Below are 13,370 nucleotides of genomic sequence, written 5' to 3'. Positions count from 1 at the left end.
CTCATGTACAGCCCACTCTTCCCACTTGTGGAAGTCATTCCCCACTCTGTCCCCACCCACAGCCAAAGAAGTGAAGCTGATATGGACAAAAGCAGAATGGAAGCAGAGTTAAAAATATGAATTTTAATTCAGAGCACTTAGTGTATTTACAATAGAAAGATTCTCACTAGTCAAGGGACAACAGATTTTTAAAAATCCACATTCACAAATATGTGGACCTGCACCTGATGCAGGCTAATTGCTTTTTGCTACTTCTGCTTCACTCAGGATAATATCCATGAGAAAACAATGGTGAGAGCTTGTAGATGGAATCAGATATCTCTTACACCCAAGTAGCACTTCCATAATGAAGTCCAGAAAGTAGTGTGAAGTTTTCCAACAGCTGCTAAAAAATGTCACATATATTTGCACACATACACAGCCCCGTTTGAAGCTAGGTCAGATTCAGTGAATCATTCAGGGAGAGACAGGCAAGCAGATACAAGCCTACCAACCTGTGTGCAAGCACAGATCTGCAGGGACACTCACTGCCAGGTACAAAGGTACCTCCTCATCCACACAGACACATGCATTCTTTTCCACTCTGCACTAGGACAAACACACAGGCACATGTTTTATTAATGCTGCCTTACATGGTTTCTACACACAAAAGAAACTTTAGAAAAAGCACCAACCCTTTCATCTGACCCGCTGGCTCAGAATCCTTATTCCTCCTGAACCAGAGGGAAATGGGAGTGTGGAAAGGATAATGCCCTCCTTTTTCTCTCTGAGCCACCCCTTCTAAATCTCAGCAATTTCTGCCATAGTAAGAGGGCTGAAGGTGTAGCACTTAGATAACTAGCTGATACTAAAAGAGAGCAATCCTCTCCTGCTCCCAGAAGTAACGTGCCAGTTGTGGGCATGTCCTTTCACAACTTCCCTTAAGTCAGATTTCACAATCAAATGGCTGCAATGTGAGCCAGCTTAAGTGTCTGATATTGCAGAAAAATAGATCTGCAAAGTGAGCAAGTATTTTAGCATTTGAACAGCCAGTTCCACCAAGTCACCCTATCAGTTAGCCTGTCATATGGTGGGTGAAGCACCTGCTTCAGCAACAATTTGTCTGCAGAGTAGCTGAACTATCAAGACACTCTGAGCTCATTTTCATCTTGATCAGAGTCCACATTTCACTTCCTTTATGAGGTGCTTTCCCTCTTTGGGAGAGGAATCGTTGCAGAGGTCTCTCCTGGCTGAAAAGGAGTTGAACTAACATGATGGTTGCAAAGCAAACCTCAGTCTACCTCCAGCACACTCTGCTGCTGTTTCCAACAAACCCATTTAAAGGAGGGTTAGATAGATAAGAGGGCGTGAGAAAAGGAAGACAAGAAATGGAGTTATGATCCTCTCTCATCAGTAAGAGCAAGGAGAAAGATGGCTGTGGAAACTGCAAGGTTGATGAGAGTTCTGGTTTAGCAAAGCCTCTTGAATAGCTTCACTGCAGCCACTCAGTTCCATTTGGTTGAGAACGCAGCTGATGTGCTCCACAGTTGCAGCATGGCCCATCTGCAGTTTCCAGAGTCTGACCATTTCATACTGGGCATCTCGTAAACGTCGATGCTCCATCTCAATTCGCTCTAGATCATAGTCAGTCAGACCCAGACGCCTCACAAACTCTTTCCACCGAGATGGCGGTACATGATCCACCACAGTGTAGAGAATAGCGGGGTCTGTGAGAAGAGATGAAGTGTGAGAATCAGGGTTTTGCAGCCTCAGGGGGAACATGTCTTGAGACTGTGCATTGCCCCCTCCTGTTCAGGTCTTCTATAGACCCATGTGATGTCCAGACTAACTCTTATCCCTCAAAAACCACAAAAACCAATGTGATACTTCCATACGCATTTACAAGGTTATGAGCAGACTTAAGCATACCAGCTTAGGGTTTTGCTGCCACATTTCTATTTAAAAAAAAAAAAAAAGAAAGAGGCCTTCAGACTTACACTATGGCAGCACGTAAGACAATACATTTTGCTGGTAGCAAAAACAGGCAACAGGAAAGACTTATGTTGATGTTTAATCTTATGTAGGTTCACAGATTCTGGTCAGGCTTCTTTGTGCTGTGCCGTGCATGAAGTATGCGTGCACATACACAGGGAATGCACACTTGGTAAAGTCTCGTCCATCCTCCCAGCCAAATCTGCATAATCAACTCCTGATTTGCCTAGGGAGGGATAGAGGAATTACACTTACTGTCTGGAAGCTGCCTCTTCCTGGCAGGTCTGACACAGTCAGGTAGTTCATGTGAACTTTGTAGCAGAGGTACAGCTGGTGGTGTTGCATTCACTGGCAATTCTGTTTCTTTCTGCACCACGGGAAGAACAGTAATTGCACTCCCTTTTACCTCAACCTGAAAGAGACATTGTCTTAGTTCAGTATCACCCACAGCAGCACAGTACTTCCATTGCAAGGAATCATTAGCTTTATATAAGAAAATGTAGCAAAGATGTGTGGGAAGCAGGTGCTGAGGTTTTAATTCTTCCTATATCTCTTGTTTAAGCAGAAGGCATCAAACTTCTATTTCACAAGGAATTTATTTCTTCTTTTGACATCAAAAAAATGGTAGCCTCGAAGAAAGCCTGGGACCCCAGCTCATTACCATTCTAGAAGTTCCACAGGAACTTCCACCTCTCTCATCAACCCTCTTCGTAAGGCTGGGGAAACCCTACGATGACCATTGCTCTTAATTGCAGATCAACAGCGCACCTGAGAAAACACTGTCAAGATGGACTGTGAGGCTTACGGGTTCAAGTTCTGAAGTGAAATAAAATTATGTAAATTTTCTCATCTTGGAGTATATAAGGAGAGAATGGGATTAAAGATTAGCTGTCTGAAAAAAACAATGCATCCAGAAAGAAAAGAACACAAAGCCAGGAGCTTGAAAAGCACCTCCTAGCAAAAAGGAAGTAAAACTTTAATGGTTCCATCCTCTACAGTGAAAGACTTTTGAACTAAACAGCCCTATTACTCAAATTATTTGAATTGGGAACAATGTTACTCTGGATCCCAGGTTAACATGGTTGAAGGAGGAAGGGAAGCTGTTATAATCATCTTGCTCACCTCTGATACTGGCTCCTTGCTTGTCTGTGGCAAAGATACTTGAATGAAAAAGAAAGAAAACATAAATTATTTTCACTTCCTCTCTTCCCAGAGAAAACAGGAAAGCAGCTATTCACAATCCTGACCTCAAAAGGTTTTTATAGCAAAACTCCCATTTGCCAGAAACAAGCTCATATGCACTTTCGGTCACAGCATGGAAGCAGAGTGGCAAGAAGAGCACCAACAAGCTTGGCTGTTGAGTCTTCATGTTCCCTCTGGCCTTGTATCAGAGCAGAGTAATGGATCCCACTGTCTTCCTCACACACATATGCACGCATACATTCACACAGCTGAGTGATGTCTATCACAATTAGTATCACGGCATATGCTGCTATACTCACCACACGAGTACAAAGAAGAAGGTACCCCATTTTTCTGAACCAGCTTCACTGCTTTATTTACAATGTAGAGGACACAGATAACTACAAATATTGCCACGATGATGCCAAGGACAAGGTTCCCATCTAGACAAAAGGGAGAGGGAAAATGAGTGAGAGACTGAGAAAGGAATAGATAAGTACTTAGGTACTTAAGACAAAAGAGCAAGTGAGCACATGCAAACAGTAATGAGAAAAAGAATGATCTGAAACAGTAGAGAAAGCAATGGGTTGACAGATGATGTCAAGACAGCAAAAGCTTGCACTGAAAAGATTCCACTGTCCCAGAGGTTCCCCCAGTACATACTCAGCTCAGACGAATTCCGTGAGGTAGTCACTGGGCTACTGCATAGCAAGCATTCTTCACCAGCGCAGCTGAAAGAGTAAATCAGAGACGTGAGCATGCAGGAAATGCAACACCAGACATTTGCAACAATCGTAAAACAAGTCCAGAGGAGCCTGCAAAGCAGAGCAATGAGGTGTGCCTACTGACTATGGTCCTCAGTGGTTCTCCACAATGCATACATGGAGAGGACTAGAATGGAGGACAATACTAATTGCCCCAGAAAGCCAGAATCTTGTAAAATGAAAATGGACAGAACCTAGAGAAAAATTCCCTCCCCTTGTGGAACTTGAGTCAGCTCTCTCTCCTATTCAATGGACAGTCACACAGAGAAAAAGAAAAAAGCCCACCTGTTGCAATGCTTGCAAACATTATCAAGTGTCCGGAAGAACATAGGCTTACACCTGCAAATCGTATCTCTGTCCTTTGAACCTGCAGGGAAAAGAAGAAACTCTTGCCAAAATCTGGACAGCGAAGAAACAAAAAGGGGAAAAATTCATTCCAAGATAGGTGAGAGATTATTCTTCTTTGAGCCTGAAGAACTGTTACTGGAGAAAAGAAAGAAGATTCAGTTCACCTGGGGCTGGGGAAGAAGAAAACAATAATAAAGGTGAGGACATCAATGTTCTGGTAGGTCAGACACCTCTGCAGAGGTTGGAAAAGGGGAAAAAAAAACAACACTGCAGCTGAGATTGGTCTGATGGATAAGAATAGTTCCAGTGCAAAATGGGGAAAGTCACTCCAGTTCAAGTGTGACAGGAAGGGGAAATTACATTAGGCAAAAATGAGGAAGAAGTGGTCTCTGAGCAGCTGGGACTGCTGAGGAAGTCAGTCCAGAGCAGGGAGAAATCACTTCAAGCCATGGGACACACATATTCACACTTGTGATCTGCTGTGCTGTGAGTGTAAAGGGTGAGAAATTAAAGAGCTATTAAGCCACAGCACAGATGCTGAAATTAAAAAAAAAAAAAAGCGGGCAAGAGTAGCGAAGGAAGGACAAAATTAAAAGAAGAGAGGTAAAAAGACACTAGAATAAGCAGCATACATTCTGTTACATTCTGTTACATGTGAGGGACAGGACTAAAGCAGTTCTACATCAGATGAGGGAAGGAAGTCACTCAAGGGCAGTGTATGATGATGACCCTTGAGGGCAGGTATAAGCACAGAAACTGTAATAGAATTCACTAACCACCACAGGGAATGCATTTAACAAGGAGACAGAAAAAAATCACGCTGAAGGGGACAGGAGAAGCAGAATTTGTGAGGAAGAGGAGATAACTTCAGGACAGCAAGGTAAGGAGTGCTTAGAGCAGTTAGTAAGGGAAATGCAATGAGCATAAGGAGAAATATCCAGAGAAAGACAAAAAAAAAGGAAAGCAAGTAGGAAATTTGCACTAGAACATAAAGATCTCACTTCAGTACATGCAAGGAAGGCAGAGCTACTGAAATTAAGTAGCAAATATATCATGATAGCCAACACAAAAAAAAAAAAACATACAATTAAGGCAGAACCTGTGACAGAAAACAGGGATTGATTCCAAGGCAGGCAAAAAACGACAGTCTTCCTCAGGAAAGCGGGCAAGCAAAACAGAGTTGTTCCAAAACTAAAATCACTTAAGGGCAAGCTGCTGCAGCACTTCAGAAAGCAGGGAGAGGGATGCTGATGTCTATCTTAATGGCAGCTGCCAATAGATATATCTGTACCATACCCATGCTATACTCACAGTTGGCAATAATTCCATTAACACATGGGCTGCAGTTCTTACACTGGAAGAAATCAGCCTCGCCAGTCTGGTATTGATTCTTCCGACAGCCACACACAGTATCCTGCTTTAGGGTGCATGGGGTCTCTGTTATCTGCTGTAATTCTGAGGAAAGGAATGAAAAGTGACTGTACCAACCCAAACCTTCAGCTGAGACCACTGTTATGACAACAGGTGTTATTAGCCCCTAATCTACCCACAGGAAAAAAAAAAAAAAAAGGCTGCAAACAGTGTCTCAGGCTGTAGTAACTTTGCAAGTCTTATCCCTGCTGTCCCTGGACCCCTCCCCCTACACTGTCCCTGTACCCACTCAGTCACTTTTTTTCCAGGCTTCCTCACTCACCCTGCCATCCTCTCCAGACTCTCACCTACTACTACCACCCATTTTCCTCAAGGCCCATGAATAACTCACCTGTACGGCACCGTGTACACTGGAAGCATTTATCCATGGTGTTGTCAACAGCTGTGAATGTGCCATTAGGACAGGGAAGACAGACGGGGGCCTGGTCAGGCCATTCACAGTCTTTTGACTTGTAGGTACCTGCAACAAAAATAGCTTAAGAGAGATCTGACAGGAGGACAAATGTGTTGTCTTGGGGAGGACTGGAGTCACTGAATCCTCAAAGAAACCCTGGAGTTGACAGGGAAATGACTGAGTATGCTTCTTCTCACCAGCATGGAGGAGTCTGACAGTCCAAGAGAAGATACAGGGAGAAAGAATTCCTACCAAGGAAAGGGAGCACTGATGTAGCTGTAGGACAAGATAGTCTGAGAGCACGGGACAAGGGAATGCAACTGAGGTGAAGAGTAATGTATTTATTCTACTGTACTGTACCTGCATGGCACCTCATGCAGCAGTGGGTCCCTTTGGGATGTGGGTATTTTCCAACCGGACACTGCACCTGCCTCTTTTCCCTCCTCAAGAACTTAAAGGGGTCTCTTCCATCCAAAGTTACACGATGGAGTTGCAGCATATATGGCACTGGAGCAATTCCTACCGATTCCTCCATCAGCACACAGACAAATGTTAGGATAACCTTCAAACAGAGAGAGGGAGAAAAATAAAAAACAAGGTTAGAGAATCTCTCATCTCCTGGCCGACTGCACAGCTGACTTCAGCAGTATTCAGTATTAGAGGGAGCCATGCCTGTCACCTCTGTTATTAATATAAGCTAGCTGTATACAGAGCAAACATTTTTTGTGATGTACAATATATAGATGGAATGCCTTGAAGATGCTGCAGCTTGCAGGAAAATTACTCAAGTGCAAAGGAATGTTTTCATCAAGGAAAAGAGCAAGTCCATCTAGAAACAGTTCCAGAGAGAAGAATGCAACCAGTACTTGCAGTACAACTGAATAAATAAACCAGATGGCAAGTTTGGAATAAAAAGGCCCAGGATGATATCACAGAAGGCAAAGTACAGAAAAGCTTCCAAATTTTTTTCTGAGCAAGCCAGCCCTAGAGACTTCTTTCGACTTCTCCCCAACAAACACATTTTTCCCTTTAAACTGATACTGTTAGCACTCAGTCTGAGCAGTCTGCCACAAAGCTCTAGACTTTTTCTTTTTTACTCCTTTAAGATTTACTTGCTATTTTTAATTTTGAAGATGACTGTTATCAAAATTTTTAACAAAAATTATTATTATAATAATTTAATCATAATTGCTTTATTTGTAAAATAATTATATTACTAATATTATTTATTTTAACAGTAAAAATATTATGATTGCCGTGACTGCAGTATGATGTGTGCATGTATGCACTGGAAGGAACAGCAGAACAAAGGGTTAAAAGAACAGCTTGAATTGGTTAATAATGGACACCATTCCCAGCAGCAGAATTGAGAAATGTGCTGTTTGTGTCGTGGCCAAAAGGTCTGCATCCTGCTAGGACCACAGAACAGATGACTCATCTGCTAAAGACCCTGAGCAGGAGAATGTAGCGAGACTCAGCACAACATATGAACAAGTCCTTAGCCTGTAGGCCCAACAGAAAAAACAGACCCTGGACGTGTATTCCAAGCTAAAATTAAACAACATCAAAATGAAAAGGAATACCATCTCTTCTGCCCACACAATTTCACACTTAGTTTCATTACACTATCTTCTCTACATTGCAATGTTTTCCCAGCTTTCATTTTTGAAGTTAGTAAGGTACCTTGCCGCACAGGCACAGCTACAGAGCTCTCTTTTCTTTTTGCTTTTTTTTTTTTTGGCTAGGAGAGCAATAGCAAAAGAAGAGCAAACCAGTAAGGGTAAACCACAATGCTGATACCAGTTTTGTGGTTGCAATCTTCAGAGAGGATATGCAAAAAGAGATGGCTACAACAGCCCCACGCTACCCTGTTTCTCTCCCAAAACTGAAGCCTTGGAGGAGAAAGTTAACACATCTAAAACCTTAAGAAGGATAAGGCTTGGCAACTCTGACAAAGCAATAACTCATTTTTTTCCAAGAATTTCAGAGTTCTTTGTCACACAACAGACATATTCAATACACCAGCTGCTAAAATGGTAACAAGTAAAAAAAAAAAAAAAATCACTCATTTAAATAGCTATCATTTCAGGCTTGATTAGCTGACCACAGGATAAATGCAAACATTCCAACATTAAGTAAGAAACAACATTTGTTCCAGGAGCTGACAGCCTCGCAAGATTGACTGCCTGCAGGAAAATGGGTAAAAGATCATTCACACAGATGGTCTGATAGTAACAATAAAAACTGACCCTTCAGCCAATGATACATCTTCCAACAAGGGAATATATACAGCTAGTCCAAAAGTCAAACAAGCCAGCAATATAAACAACAGAGGGAAGCATCAAAGATGAAACCAAAAACAGATGCAAGACTGGTCAGATACATCTTCAGAAAGGAAAGGAAAACAGGAAAGGTGTTTGCAATTGTTCAGATTAAGTGAAAGCATATCAATAAGTGTAATCAAACCAGAATCAGCACATTCATTATTACTGATCGAAATCTGATCATCAGAGTGTGACAGACCACAGATGACTCACAACCCATGATTCAGCCCTTTAAAAAAAAGGAAAAAAAAAAAAAAAACACCACCATCTTAAGCAACTCCCAGATCATTCAGCAGTTACACTTGTTTACACCCACGATAAACTTAATAGAGTTCAGGAAATACATGAAATTATCAAGCAAGGAAGCTTCAAGTCTAGGTAGTAGGTCACCAACACAGAGTTTACAGGTCCTGTACAACTGAAATGAATGATTTTCCATTGCTGGACATACAAGTCGACGCTCTGACTTCACTCGCCAGGAGAAGAAACGAGCGCCCAAAAATCAGCACTGCTTAGAAAAATGGACAGCCTGGATTACTGAAGCCAAATGATAACTCAAACCACCAAACCACACTGTGCACGCTGGTGATTCATGGTTTTAGCTAGCGGGGACTGCCCAGGAAAAACGAGTCAGCAGAAACTCTAGGCTTCACTTCAGAAACTGACACAGAAATAAACAAAATATTGCAGGTGAAAAAACGCACAGCTTTCTCCAACCATTCCGCTCCTCCGGGTGACAGCTGCACGCTCATCACCTGGGAGGCAACCCTAGCTCCTTTTCAGGCCTTCCAAGCAACTTACTGTCTCACAGCTCCAATCCATACAACGGTGAGTCATGCAAATTAGCAGCTCTGGGAGTGGGGAAGAAAACAAGAGTGAGGAGACTCCAAAGAAATCACGGTGCAGCACTACCCTTCTTCTGTGATCAATTCAGCCATTACCAAAAGCTCTTCGAGGTTTAAAGTTTCTAGAGTTTTTAGTTTGATGTACAAAGATGCATGGGAAACCAGCACTTCTGCTTTAAGCATTGAGAAATGTATATTAAAGCAACATTTACAGGAAGCTTTTCTCATTGCTCACTAAAACCTGGAAAGGTCACAAGATGTATACGTAAGCTATTATGATAAGTAATCCTCCATTTTATGAAGATCGAATGGTGGAATATTGCATTTTGGGCGTTGGCTAAAACCAGGAGACGGTGCGTGCATCCTGAGCACGCACACACAAACACCACCCAGCAGTCCGACCCTGAGGGTGCAGCCACACACCTCGAATCAGAGCACTGTCTCAATGGGGCCCCCCCTTCACACTTCCCTTCCCAGGGCTTTAATTTTGAGAGAGCAGCTGCCCTGGAGCCTTGCCTTCGCTGCAGCCTGCTCAAGTCCCTTTGTCAGTGATTCACTAGGTGGATTTTTTTTAGGGTAACTGCCACACGCTGCGTCCAATTCCTTAGAACTGACAACCTCTGTTTAACAGAAAAATGTAGTGGTGTTGCTTCGAGATCCTCTTCCTGATCTCAGATTCACAAGGCTGGATTTCCAGGCACTCCAAGGAAGCACAGGGGTATCCAAGGGACAAGGCCAAGACTTTAACACAGAATATCCTGCTCTGTCCCAAGTAAAAGCAAAGCCACCTTGAGATGACCAAAGACATGGATAAGAAGGAGGTATATGACAATATTGTTGTTTTTTTTTACCTCAAATAATAATGCTAGTTCAAAAAAAAACAAAATTAAAAAATAAATACATCCAAACTGGCAATACTGATTGCTTGTGAGAACTGAAGTTACCATGTAATGCAGATTGGCACAGGCCCAAATTACAGCATGCTTCATTTAGCTGGAAGTTGTCAGTCATCAAAAATAGAAATTAAAATTGCATTACTAAGCAGATACAAATGGAATGAACTTGGTTGAACAAAGCAATCAGAGACCCAAGCAGATGTTATAAACTGTTAGGAAAGGACTTGAGAACAAAACAGGGAGTGCTGTTACATACAAATGTAACAGACCCAGTACTTGGAATCCAGACTGTTGGGCTGGTCCCCAGTCCCGAGAATGTGAGTTAACCCAGAAATGACAACTGTCAGTGCTACAAAACAGCTGTTGCAAGAAAAATGATTAAAAAATGCCAGTCTGTAAGAGAGGCAGCTGAGAAGAGGGCCCCAAAGTCATGAATGCCACAGAGAAGATGAAACAGGATGGCTATTCTCTGTCTCTTCCAAAGGAAAAACTAACAGGTCTCGCAAGAAACACACAAGTGACAGGTTCCAAACAAACACAGAGAGGTACTTCTTAGGCCAACACCCGGCTGAGGTGTGGGGCTCCCTTCAGGAATGTGCCTGGGCTCCAAAAGTGACCACCAAATCAGTCAGCAGGAGAAACGTACACAGGCCTCCTAGTACAAAGACACCATTCTGACTTGGGAATTTTTACAGTCACAGATCCTTGGAAGCTGGGAAACTTCTATATTCCAGTATCCCGTGCTTGCCCTGGTCTGAAATCTCAACAGACACTTGCTCCTGGTCACCACTGCAAACAGGATACAGGGCCCTGCACCTCTGGTAACAAATGCGGCGGCTGGGTTTACAGATTTTGTGGAAAGAGGCTTCCGGCTGCAAAACCTTTACGTTCTAAAACAACTGCTGTCAGAAGCACCCTTCTAGCTGTTTTGTCATTTTCCTCATAAAACCGAACCAACTTTATATATATATATATATATATATACAAACACTGGCCTCAGTGAAGGAAGTTGCCATTTTTTCCACTGCAAACATTGTGGGAATACATGGTGAAAACACAGAGGACGAGGAAATGAGATTAAGAACATGAAGAAAGAGAGAATGCATACGAACAAATTACAGGAAATTTTTAAGAATCAGAGGAAACAGAATCAGAAAAACAGAATGGAGGCATCAAATAAGTACGAAAGGCCATGAGGGTGAATGCAGAAGGGAAAATAAGTGGTAGATAAAAGGACAAGCAATAGAGTGGGAATTCTAACACTGATAAAAATAGTACAATTTTATAGAAAAGGCATAAATTATCTGTAATGAGCATGTGGTGTAATTAAGAAGCTGACTTTGACCAAATGTAAATAGGAGGGAAAGAATTCCCTGAGAAAGAAAAGTAATCCTACTAACGGGCACTCTTCCTCCACCACACTATTTAACTGACAACAAGTTACATATTAAGGAGTTCAATGACTTTTGTGCATTTTGTTGCTAAAATATCAATAATATGACATATAGCATATGAATTACAGCAAAATACGCGTACCACTATCATTAGGACAGAAATGTGCTTTTTCAGGTTTGCTGCTTTAAAACCTGTATGCAAGCCACCTCAACAGTTCACAAATGCTATCCGGGCCCTGAGATGTCAGAGCTCTGCAGCCAGGTGAAGGGGTGGAATGCTTCACAGCCCCAGCTGTGCTACCTTGCCAGCACTGGTTGTAACTGGCTTCCCAAAGCTTCCATGTGCAGAAGCAGAACTTCTGGAAGAAGGCAGCTTTGAGCTGGGTGATGGCATACCAACAACTTGCCCAGCACTGCAAGTGTGAAGCAGTCACGTGCAGGCGTTTGTCACTGAAACACTCTGGTTTTCAGGGATAAGTGGTCTGAACTTGCAAATTCTACACCAGAACTCAGATTTATTTATTTTTTTAAGGCAAGAAGCTGAAGGACAGACAGACAGTCAGCTGAAGTTTGAGAAGGACTTAGAAACTGGATCCAGAAGAGCTAAGAAGGAAATTTACCAGCAAACTCGCTTTGTAGTGCCCCCAGATGCAAAGGTCGGGCACAGCCGCCGCTCCCTCTGCACAGGGCGGCACAGCAGACGGCAGCAGCGCCCACAGGCACCGGGGCTGCTTGACCGCGGAGTTCACTCAGCGCCCCGGGGCAGCGGCAGCCTCGCGAACAGGAGCGGCCCACGGTGCCTCAGGAGTTAACGGCCTCTGGGAAGCCGTCACGCGTTCCTGTAAATCCAGCAGGATGTTCCCTGACTCAGGGATAAATCCCGGAAACGCCGCATGCCCGCCTCCGCTAGGACGGACCTCTCGGCCGGCGCCCCCCGCGGCGGCACCCCCCGCTCCCCTAGGCGAGAGAAAATGGCCGCTGCGGGGCGCTGCCGCGGGGGAACGCGAGCCCCTGGTGGGCGGCAGCAGGGCACGAGCCGAATGCCCGGAGCGACCCCGCAGACGGAGGGCTCATTCGGCTGCGGCTCCGGGACGGGCGGCCCCCAGCTCGCCCCCTCCGAGCCGCTGCCCGCGGGGCCGCAGCCCCGTCCCGAACTCGGGGTGCGGCGGAGCCCCCTCTGAGTGACTTACCGTTCCCAGCGAGCTGCGGGGCAGCGCCGGGCCGCGCATGGCTCCGCGCCCCGCTACGTCCCCATGGCGGGGTCCCGGCGCGCAGAGAAGCCGGCGGCGCAGCTCAGCCCCGGCCGGAGCGGTGCGGAGCGAAACCAGCCCGTCTCCAACTTCCTGCCGGAGGCAGCAGCGGCAGCAGCAGCTAGGCGGCAGGAAAGAGGGCGGCGAGACACCGCGCACCCCGCCCGCCCCCGCGCAGGACGGGCTCGGAGCCGAAGGCAGCTGCCGCGTACCGGGGCGGCGCCGCTTCCAGCCCGGGGCGCAAAGAACGAAGGCTTCACCGCGCACTGAGCACAGTGCTGCGGAGTTGAAGTGAGCGGCAGCAGTTTGTTACGGCAGAGCTTGCCGCTTTCTGGCCAGGAAGTTATCTGCCAGTGCCGGTTTTCCCTAAAGCGGGCGATCTGGAGAAAAATAATGGGTAGTATCGTGTGACTGAAACAATAAATACGTGGAAACGGAGCAGAAGGAAGCTTGCTGCCTTCTTAACGTTTCCTGGCATGTGGCCTTGCTGTTAGTCTGGTACAAGCTCACGGGAAACTGAACCACTCGGCTGTAAGGCAGTGACTTGGCATTTTAACTGCCTTGTAAACAC

General features: G+C 44.7%; 1 protein-coding gene across 3 annotated transcripts; it reads right to left on the bottom strand.

The window, feature by feature from the left end:
* LOC110399139 (tumor necrosis factor receptor superfamily member 1A-like) lies at window positions 104–12,914 on the bottom strand. Of its 3 annotated transcripts, none has more exons than XM_021397355.1 (10): window positions 12,740–12,914; window positions 6,451–6,652; window positions 6,028–6,156; window positions 5,577–5,720; window positions 4,203–4,284; window positions 3,817–3,884; window positions 3,474–3,596; window positions 3,094–3,131; window positions 2,227–2,383; window positions 104–1,706 (listed from the first exon to the last, which is right to left on the bottom strand). In XM_021397355.1, the coding sequence occupies exons 1-10, from the start codon at window positions 12,776–12,778 to the stop codon at window positions 1,390–1,392; spliced, it is 1,299 nt and encodes a 432-aa protein (XP_021253030.1). In that variant the 5' UTR covers window positions 12,779–12,914; the 3' UTR covers window positions 104–1,389. The 3 variants fall into 3 exon arrangements, with proteins under 3 accessions (XP_021253030.1, XP_021253032.1, XP_021253031.1); XM_021397357.1 differs by lacking the exon at window positions 12,740–12,914 and adding an exon at window positions 12,170–12,410; XM_021397356.1 differs by lacking the exon at window positions 12,740–12,914 and adding an exon at window positions 9,216–9,401.

This window comes from Numida meleagris, chromosome 1 (assembly GCF_002078875.1).
Source record: "Numida meleagris isolate 19003 breed g44 Domestic line chromosome 1, NumMel1.0, whole genome shotgun sequence".
NCBI lineage: Eukaryota > Metazoa > Chordata > Aves > Galliformes > Numididae > Numida > Numida meleagris.
Note: the sequence above shows the minus strand (reverse complement) of the source record. Positions and strands in the feature narration are given on the sequence as shown.